A 10,390-nucleotide genomic window follows, 5' to 3' on the forward strand; every position below is an offset into this window, starting at 1 on the left:
ATAAAAGTCAATGATGTTATTTGAACCTATTCCAAACTAATCTAGGTTATCTGAAGAAAAGGGCACTTCGTTACAGAAACACTTTTAACTTATACCCCCAAACCAGTAAAACTACCATAAAGATATGAGAAATAATTTTAATGAAATGATTCATAAGATCTTAAAGAATGTTAAAGTTGAACTTGAAAAATTGCTGATTTCACATATTTAAACGTATTTGGTGAGGGTGGGGGAATCCAGGTTAAACTACTCAATAATAAGTTTCAAGGATCACTAAATGTTCAAATGTGGTAAATTGTATGAGCCACTGTTTTCCGAAAGTTTAAGATTCATTCATTAACCATGGTCTTTTACTTTGGATTTCCTATATATTTTGGTAATACTTTAAAACTGGGCCTTAGATTTGAGGTCAATGTTTTTCATAAAGGGGCAGATAGTAAATATTTAAGGCTTTCCAGGCTAAATACGCTCTGTCACAGTCACGTTTGTATTTTCATAGTCTTTAAAAATGTAGAAAACATTCTTGGCTCATTCCCTATAAAAACTGGTCAAAGCCAGATTTGCTCTAGGCCAGTTTCCCTGCCTCAGCTTTACAGTACACATATTATTTTTTTGTTACCATGTAAATTCCACTGATATTTTTCTTCAAGTATTTGTTCAAACGTCACTTTATCTGGAAGTCCTCTGAGGACATTCCTACCAGCCGCCCTATATACAGAGCATACTATATGATACATAGTACATCACCTAACATATCTTTATTCATTATTTGGTCTTTGTCATTCCCCACACCCACATCCCCACCAGGATAAACCCTGAAAGCAGACTTTTTTTTTTTTTTTTCACTTATGGATGGTGTCTACCTAGAATAGTGCCGGGTGTATCCTAGAATAGTGTCAGGTGTATCTTTAGGCTGTCTATAAAGAAATCTATTCTTGCAGTTATAAAACAAATACCATGGAGGAGAGATGGATCCAAATGATATTATGTAACAAGTGTTAAAGTATTTAAGGAAGATTGACAAATACTTTCCTTTTAAAATTGTTTCAAGTAGTCATAAAACATTTTAAAGAGAAAAAAAATGTTCAAAATTACAGCATTTTCTTACTGTCCTACTGAGTGGTTTTTCTTAAAGACTAATTCCCAGGAAGATTACCATTACTTTGGCTTATTTAAAAACAAATTTCATTTGCCATTCCTAAACCTCTCTACAGAACTTGTTCTGCCTCTTTGATCTCACTTGTATGTATTCCCTACCCATTAAACTCACTAATCTAGTCTGGCAACTTTATAAAGTTTAGCAAATCAGAAAAAAGTTACTTTACCTCTTATTCTGTGACTCCATGTCCCACCATTCCCTTTTTTATAAACTTCCTAACATTGTAATCTTTCCTACTTATCTTTACCATTCAATATAAACAAGAAGCTAGATTCTATCGAATGTTCTACTCCAAATACATTCTGCTCAGTGATTAGTCAAACTTAAAAGTTCTTTTTGCTATATGTGGTTTTACAATCTTTAAGAGCCAAGATTTGCGTTACCACACCCTGATGTATACTTGGTAAGGTGCTGGGGATTCCCAGGTAACTGGGAATTTAGGAAGCTCCACTACCATTCAGATTAAGGCTACTATATTTTTAAACACATGAAAAACACAAAAACCCTCTAAAGAGTAAAATTATCTTCTGCTACTACCACTGGTAAGTTGTTATTTGATAGCCATTAGTAAATCACAGTATTAAGTATATTAACATTAATGTGAGGGTTAAATAATACATACTAGAGAACACAGTAAGATATTCTAAAATCAAGTTATAAAAATTGCTGATTCAAGGGGGAATGCTTACCAAAAAGGAAATGTGTTTTAAAAACCTTTTTACCCAACAAGTTATTCTTCATCTACTATTTTCCTTTCTAAATGACTACAATTCTGCCTTTCTTATGAGACAAGCAGCTGGCTTTTGGAAGACAAACTTTAAAAATCTAAAAGTCAATTGTCAAGGCTAAGACCACTCTGCAGGCCAATTCTTTACAGACACAATTCTCTACTCCTAAAAACTGTAAGGCGGTGATTTTGGAAAAATGGTAGAATACACACTGCTTAGAACCTTAATTCTTAAAGTTATTTTCAACTTCTTCTGTGTCCTAAGTTATCATAAAATCAGATTAAGTTTGGTGGAACTAAATCAGTACAAAACCTTCTGTACACCCAGGATTATAAAAAGCAAATTGACTCTTTTTTGTTCTTATAAAAGCTAGGTGACTCCAAATCGAGTCACTTTATACCATACATCCCTGGAGAGTAACATGGCCCAACACACCACATGTCCCACTTAATCTAGTCCAAACGAGTAACATAACGTGAGAAACTGCACTGTGTAATTCCTTTATTTTCTGCATATTAGTGCTTTACCAACACTACAACCATATAGAACACAATTCCAAGTACTGTACTTTTTAGTTTGGGGAGATCACAGTCTACAGACTCATTTACTTATATTAGACAAGATTAACCTCATTCAAAACTTACTGCAGTTTATAAATTCACATAAATACAGAAATTGATGCAATTAAACAAAAACTTCAGGATCTTATTTTTTAAATTCCTAGATTATAACTTTTCCTGCAGGCTCAATTACCTGCCCCATGATGGTTATGGCTCAATTTAACTACATCAATTATCAACCTTTTATATCCTTAAAGAAAATGTAAATAAAAATTACAATTTCTTACCAAGAAGTTTAGGGTTTTCCAAAATTTCAAATATTTGCTTCCCTCCTCCCCCCTTCAGTTAGACATTTCAAATAAACTAAAAATAACCACATCTCACCTGCAACGTTCAATAGCAATCACTTGATGTATAAAATTTTAACTATGCTCCCAGTTATTTTAAAACAAAAAAATGGCTGCCTATCAATCGTCTGTCACAGGTTAGAAATACTACATTTAGGAATTAAGATGAGGGTTTCAAGTTTCCTCCAGTTTAGGCATTTATACCTTTGTGCTTGTCTCGTCTAAAGATGTTACTATAGCATCGGTATTTGTATAACCCATGTTTATGTACCTTAAAATGCAATCACTTAAAACACGAAGAATTAAATTTATGTGGAGCTTTGGGAATTTTAAAAGCAACTAAAAATGTTCTCGGATGTGTCTGTCAGCTTCATTTCTGGAGATCCTTCTAAAGTAAAACTGAGAACTTTATACTTTAGTTGCATTTTGAATTCAAAAATCCCTCTGCACCATCAGGAGCCTACAACATAGCACCTTTTCTCATCTGCTTTAAGTAAAATGTGTCAAGACTTTTACTTTCAATAGTTAACTTTTTATAGCCTTATGCTTCTCATACATCTTTGGTAAAAGCTCCATTATACAATATGGCCAAAACACGAAGGACCAATACTGTCCAACTATGTACCATGATATCCCGTTCCATTTGTTTTCAGACACCCTCATGAATAAAACCCACTCCACCTTTTCCTGTATACTGCCTTTGCAGTCTACGTTTCTTAAATTCCCTATGTTTAATTCCTTGAGGACCTCTAAAATTAATCCTTAAGGCTATATGAGAACCAGATGCTGCTCGCAATTCTTTATCAAGCATTAACATTTGGTTCAAAGTATCATCATAGTGGTCTCAATAATCTAATTACCGGTCCTAACAAGCTAAGCAAGTAATCTTGCTAGGATCTGGTTATCACCAGTGAGCACACTGCTTACCCTTGAAGAAAAATAAGTTTACATTCATTGTCATCTGTAAGTTCTTTTTCTTCATCCTACTTCCCCTTTAATCGTCATTCCTCAAGTCTACACATCATTCATTCATCACATTTCCTTCCTTAGGGGAGATAGTGTATTAATGAACCAACAGGATATCTGACTTACTATTTGTATGAGTTAATCCTACAATCAAACAGAATTAAATATCTTTTTTATAAAACATCTTTTCCAGTGTTCTAATTAATGGAGATGTGGATCACTCATCTACAAAAAAGACTTCTATCTTCAGCTTAATCAGTTGCTCTAATGTGAAAACAGGAATGTGTATTTTTCAAACTAGGTAGGTGTATATAATTTGAATTGTTAAATGCTTTATTAATGAACAAAGTAAACATTCTAGTAATTTTTAAACTATTGGTCTTAGACATTTGAAATGTAGTAGAAGTATATATTCCAGTTTTGCCCCAAAGTCACTTAAAATATCTACAGATATCGCATCTGTGTGTGGCATCTATATTTATTGCTCCATATTCTGGAAAGAGTCTACTTTTAAAGTTAAAAAAGAGGGAAAACACAGCAAAGTTGCTAACCTTGCAGTGGAAAAATCCGTGTTGACGGGTTACACTTTCATCTTTTTATGCAGTGTAAGTTAGCTATGTAATAAGGAACTTGAGTTTTATCCCTACTCATGCATGACGTATGTTTCAGAACTTAAGAGCTGACATTTCAAAGAACTTCTTACATTACCTGTTTAACATACTGATGTGCAACTGGAACATATTACAATGGTATTACTCATTATGTGCCACTGTAGGCTAAGTTTACTATACTGGTCTTAGATATAAAAGGTCACATTTGAAATTACTAAATTAAAGGTAAAACTCATAAGGGAGGGGTAAAGGCCTTAAATATAAAAGACAAACGGCAGTTTGATTAAGCAATAATTTTCAGTTTACTAGATGAAACAGACTTGCAACATAGTCTGCATGAATGCAAAATAAGCCATCTACAGCAAGTGAAAAGGAAACGGGGCAAAAAGGAAAAAAAAAAGCATACATTGCAAAAAAGATTCTCTCGAAATAAAAAAATCAAACCATTATTATAAAGGACTTTACCAAAAACTGCTATATTTCCCCATCCCATTTGCTGGAAGTCAATAAGAACATCTAGCACTTTGTGTTCATGTCAATTGTCAGATCAGAGCATCGTAACGCAAAGCAGAAAGAAAAAAGAGGGGGGGGGGAGGAAAAAAAACAACAGAGAAACAAAAAAAGGAAACCCCTAACCCCCCCCCTCCCCAACCGTAGAACAGTAACTCCAGAGTTCAAATTCAAAAGAAGAGAAAGTGGCAATTGAAAGAGGTGATGGTGGCGATAATCCTATGAATGGGTTTTTGATTTCTCTCCTTCCGGGGGATAAGTGGAGAATGCTCATTAGGATTTGTAGTTAGAGGTTAACCATGTGAGCCCCTCATAGAGTCCATCCCCTGAGGTGGCACAGGAGGGCTGCACATACCAGTTCCTGTCCCGAATCCGGGTCAGGCCCAGTTTCTCCTGGATCTCGTGGGGTTTCATGGCATCAGGCAGGTCCTGTTTGTTGGCGAAGATGAGGATTATGGCGTCCCTCATCTCCCGGTCATTGATAATGCGGTGCAGCTCCTGGCGGGCCTCGTCGATGCGGTCGCGGTCGGCGCAGTCCACTACGAAGATCAGACCCTGGGTCCCGGTGTAGTAATGCCGCCAGAGCGGCCGGATCTTGTCCTGGCCGCCCACATCCCACACGTTGAACTTGACGTTTTTGTAAGTCACCGTCTCCACGTTGAAACCCACTGTGGGAATGGTGGTCACCGACTGGCCCAGCTTCAACTTGTACAGGATTGTTGTCTTGCCGGCCGCGTCCAGGCCCAACATGAGGATCCGCATTTCCTTGTTCCCGAAGATCTTGGATAGCACCTTCCCCATCGCGTCGGAGGAGCCGGGGCCGGGGGCATTCAGGTGTCCCGGGTCCCCTCAGCCAAATACGCCGCAGCCGCCGCGAAACCGAAACGAAGCCTCCCGGCCGCGAGGGCGCCCGTGCGGCCTGCGTGGGAGTTGCCTCCTCGGGGCAGAGGCCCGGACTCGCCACTCACTCGGGCATCACCGACCGCACAACTTGATTCCTCCAGTCGTCGCTGCCGCCGGGGCCCTGAGTCTGCGCCGGGAGAGCCGCCGCCCTGCTGAGGCGCGGCCCGGCCCGGAACTGCCCTTCCCCCCGCAAGCGCCGCGCGAGCGCCGCCGCGGTTCCCGCTCCTCCGCCTTCTCCTCACTCCGCCGCAGGAGACCGAGGCCCTCCGGCCCGCCCGCCGGTCCACGAGCTCCGGGCTCACCACCGGCCCAAGCTACCCGAGAGTCAGCAAGGCTCCGGCGCCTCGTCAGGTCATTGAACCTCGCGGGAACTCGGTGCGCCGCCTGCAGAGACACGGAGAGGAAGAAGAGTTACTGGCGGAGTACCAGAGGGGAACGGAGGCCGAGGTGGCCCGCCTTTCCAGCTCAGTCCAAGAGGTTACCTCCAGCCGCCGCCCTGAGCGCGGGCTCCCTCTGGCCTCCACCTCCTCCTCCCAGCTCTGCCGCTGCTGCCGCCGCCGCCGCCGCCGGAAAAGGCGCCGAAGAAACCGCCTCACTTCCCCTCCCGATCACGCAGGCGCAGCAAGACCGACCGTTCGACAAGCGCGACCTCTGTAGGGGGCCGGACCCGCGCGCCTAGCGTCAAGGGCGCCACGCGCGAGGGGCGGGGCTACGGAGGCTCGGAGGCATTGAGGGTGCGGCCAGTCCCTAGACTTCGCGAAACTCGGACTCTGACCCGTGCCCACCTGTTACCACACTAGAGGCTCGGGTACTTTCTGCATTCTTCTTCCGCGCTTTCACCTCCTCCACCCTCCCTCGAACCTGAGGAGCAAATTCTCTGGGGAGCTCCACAGGGTGGGGTCCGCTGGAAGGGCGCTCCCAGGATGAAAGCGTCCCCCATGCTGCTTTCATACTTGTTCTCAGACGTCGGTGCCCGCCAGGTGCTCCGCGAGTTCCCTTCATCCCGCCCCAGATTTCGCGCGTCCCCAGTCACCCGGGAAAGCCCTACGTGCCCTTCCTACCTGTCCCAGCCTCTCCTTGGCCTCCTTTATCCCTCGTGTTCTGTGCATTTCCTGAAAGACACGTGGGAGGCCCGTGTTTTGTGTGGAATCTGCCAGGCAGTGCGGCGCTTTTACTAGGCTTGGGTTTGCTATGAAACCCTCCTTTTGAATGTTTATACATCGCCTCAGGACCAGTCTACGTTACTTAAAAATGGCAGTGTGAACCAGAGTGCCCGTGCCTGGCCTCGTTTTCAACTGTATAAGGTGATAGGTAACCTTTCATATTTAAGTGTTACTTCCCTTTAATGTGATAAGCAATAACTTCTCACCCACCCTTTCTTAACTTTTAGAAGGCTAGATGATAATCATCTTAGCATACGGTTTAGAATCAGACTAACTACTTTTGTGGCCTGAATCTAGGCATTTAACCTTGCTGCGTTTGTTATCTCCTGTGTAAACCCAGTGTCATGCCGACCTTGCTCTCTGTACCCTGTTTCAGGGTAAATAACAAAATGTTTGTGGAAGACTCTAGGAAACCTTTTTGTAGCAATTGGTTAGAGATCAAGTTAGACTTAAAGTAAGGTGAGGCTTTAAAGAAGTGAACGAAGGGGAGGAAAAACAGGAAATAGGGTTTGTTATTTTTTAAGATCTAACAGCATGTGATAACTTACTTATTTCATAATACGAGAATATTTGATAATGGTAGATAGATTAAAAGGTAACCTTACAAGCTTCAGCTGAAATAAACCTACTAGAGTCACTAGTATTCTAACAATGATCCAATATACTTTCTGTCTGCCTTAATGGGCACTGTCATAAAACTTGAAGAATGATTTTGGAGATTAGGCTTCAAAGTGTTGCCTGTTTTATAGCTATGAATCCTTAGGCCTCAACCTTCCTAAACTTCATTTTCCTTATCTGTAAAATCAGACAAAGAATGATATTGCTCATAAAAAATAGTCACTGTTTATTGTTTGTTATGGCAAATACTGTACTAAGTACTTTAAATATATTTTTTAATCCTGACAGCAATCATAGGAAGTAATTTTGAGTACTAAAATTTTACATACGAGGAAACTCAAGGACAAAGAGTTTAAGTTGTTTTTTGAGGGCCACAGAACTGAGATCAAATCAAATCTGCAGCTCCTCCTCTTAACCCCCTAATTATGCTCTCTCCCTGACTACCTCACACAGTTGTTTGGAATCTCAGTCACAGTATTTCTTAAAATACTTTGTAAAGTGTCATAGTACTTTTTATTATATTTGAGGGAGGAATTTTTTATATGTGGCAAATAGAGGTATTTTGCTGCATTTCAACATAATAGTCTTCTCAGAGTAGATTCTAGTTTTTCCAAGCAAATGGAAGATTGATCTGCTGGAGTTGGATCTCTTTTTCAGTGGAAGGAGTAATATAATGGAAAACAGAAGCAGCTGGAAGCAGTAGCATCTACCTGGCACTGGCACTTGTTAGGGTTAAAAAGTTTATTTTTGAAAGCCATCTTCTGTTGATCTTCCACCAGAATACAAGCGTCTTAAAGGCAGAGACTTGTTTTGTCAACGTAATGTCCACAGTGATGTCATGTAGGTATCAGACATTACATCAGTATTTGAATGAATGAATGCCATTTATACCACAAATAAGACCGAAGGAAAAGGATATACTATATTTACCTGGGGTTAGAGTACTGCATATCTAGAGTAGTTCCTCATAAAATAAATTATTTTAAGTAATAATTGTAAAACAAAATAATGGCCAGAAAATACAGACAATGAAAATGTTAACTTTGTATATAATCATGGCAGTTGAGAAAATCACTAAGTGAATTTCAGTGAAACCAAAATCTGTAAAAAGTGACAATTTAGGCAACTACTAAATCATATCACTGATGCAACATTTTCTTGATTTCTTGAAACAGTTGACAATTCAAAAATAGTAAGTTTAAAAAATATTTCCATTCTCTGAAATATTTTACAGATAAACTAAAATATGCATTTATGAAACAAAATATTACATTTCTCAGTGTGTACCCTGTTTCTCTTTTAAGTTTCAAACACAAATGAAAGCTCCAAAACTGTAGAAAAATTACCCTGCTTTTTAATTTAAAGCCCAAGAATGAAGTTTTCTTTAGCTTACTTAGAAACAGGCCCTCCTTTTTGAAAACACCATAATTTCTAATCTGCTGAACAACCACATTTATCATCTTATCTTGTGATATTCCTGACTAAAACACATAAGAAAAATACTTTAAAAAATGGCTTAATTTTTGCTTTTAAAATGAAACGAACAAGTCTTTATAGCACCCCATTCTGTTTACCCTGTTTCTGAATTCCTAAAGCTCTTAATCGTTTATTCTGTATGGCTGTGTCATATATTTCTTTTTATCCCATGCAGTGCTAAGGACAATTCTGACCACTCAACAAGGGTGGTCAGACGTCATACCTGTTTAAGGAAGATACCATCCCTTGTTTATGGCTTCATTTTTGAGCCCTTAGTCCACTTACCCAGCATTGAGCTCTATCTAGTTTAACAAAGTCTAGAGCCCCAGGAAACCTAGTAGCAGTAGAAATAAAGAGCAAACAAGAAGCTGATATAAATTATATCTTTAGAAAATTTCTAATCTATTCCAACCAAAACACTGAGGCAGGAGAATTAGCCCTCCCTTCGTATTATACCTGTCAGTTTATAAGCTCTCAAAGAAAGGTTTCATATTCTTTAAATTTTTGAATCCTTAGTCCCTAGCACAATATGGGCTATGTAGTAAAATAGAGTAGCAAACATTTTTTGACCATAATACAGTGAAAATCGAGACTCTTAAAAATAAAACTAAAAAATCTAATTGAGACAATAAAAACAATTAATTTTAATTTGTAAGTATTCTTGGTAACTTCTTTAAAAAGATTTATTTATTTATTTGACAGAGCACAAGCAAGGGGAGTGGCAGGCGCAGGGAGAGGCAGGCTCATCCCAGACCCTGGGATCATGACCTGAGCCAAAGGCCAAAGCTTCATGACTGAGCCACCAGGCGCCCCTATTCTTGGTAACTTTAATGGATGCAGATACTTAAAAGGACACTGGGAACCAAAATAATAGTTCACTCCCTTGGCCTCTTCCTGTGTTTGCTAAGGAACCATTTTCTAATTCTTCCTGTTTAACCATTAAAAAAAAGTCATATCCCAATCTAAACCTTAATTACTTTAGTTATGCCTGAATATGAAGATTTCATCTCATTTTTAAAAGTATTAAAAGTGGGAATGATAAAACTAAAAGTTAGTTATAGTTGATATTTTAGACAATTTTTTAATAGTTAAGGCTTCAGACCGTAAACACTGAGGCAACATGGTCTAGGGCACAAGTGAATAGGAAAAACTAAATGACATCCTTAAATTATTCCCAACACTTCATAATTAGCTTTGGGTAAGTTATTTATCCTCATTAACCATCATTTTTTCCTATTCCTGCAATGGAGAAATCTCTCTTAATTGACTTAAGACAGTATTTAGTATTTCCCTTTACAATTGAAAGACCTGAGCCACTGAGAGGATAAGCTACTTTCTTAATAAAATTG

The 10,390-nt window shown here is 39.4% G+C and overlaps 1 protein-coding gene across 1 annotated transcript; it reads right to left on the reverse strand.

Moving 5' to 3' along the window:
* Positions 1-2,371: 2,371 nt before the first annotated feature.
* ARF6 (ADP ribosylation factor 6) lies at positions 2,372-6,339 on the reverse strand. The gene is made up of 2 exons (XM_044230317.1): positions 6,267-6,339; positions 2,372-6,168 (listed from the first exon to the last, which is right to left on the reverse strand). Exon 2 carries the CDS (start codon positions 5,680-5,682, stop codon positions 5,155-5,157), a length of 528 nt encoding a protein of 175 aa, XP_044086252.1. The 5' UTR covers positions 5,683-6,168; positions 6,267-6,339; the 3' UTR covers positions 2,372-5,154.
* Between the last annotated feature and the right edge of the window lie 4,051 nt (positions 6,340-10,390).

The sequence above is a fragment of the Neovison vison genome, chromosome 13, assembly GCF_020171115.1.
Source record: "Neovison vison isolate M4711 chromosome 13, ASM_NN_V1, whole genome shotgun sequence".
In the NCBI taxonomy this organism is placed as follows: domain Eukaryota; kingdom Metazoa; phylum Chordata; class Mammalia; order Carnivora; family Mustelidae; genus Neogale; species Neogale vison.

Coding starts and splice junctions, on each gene's coding strand:
- ARF6 (XM_044230317.1), bottom strand. CDS start 5,682: ATGGGGAAGGTGCTATCCAAGATCTTCGGGAACAAGGAAATGCGGATC.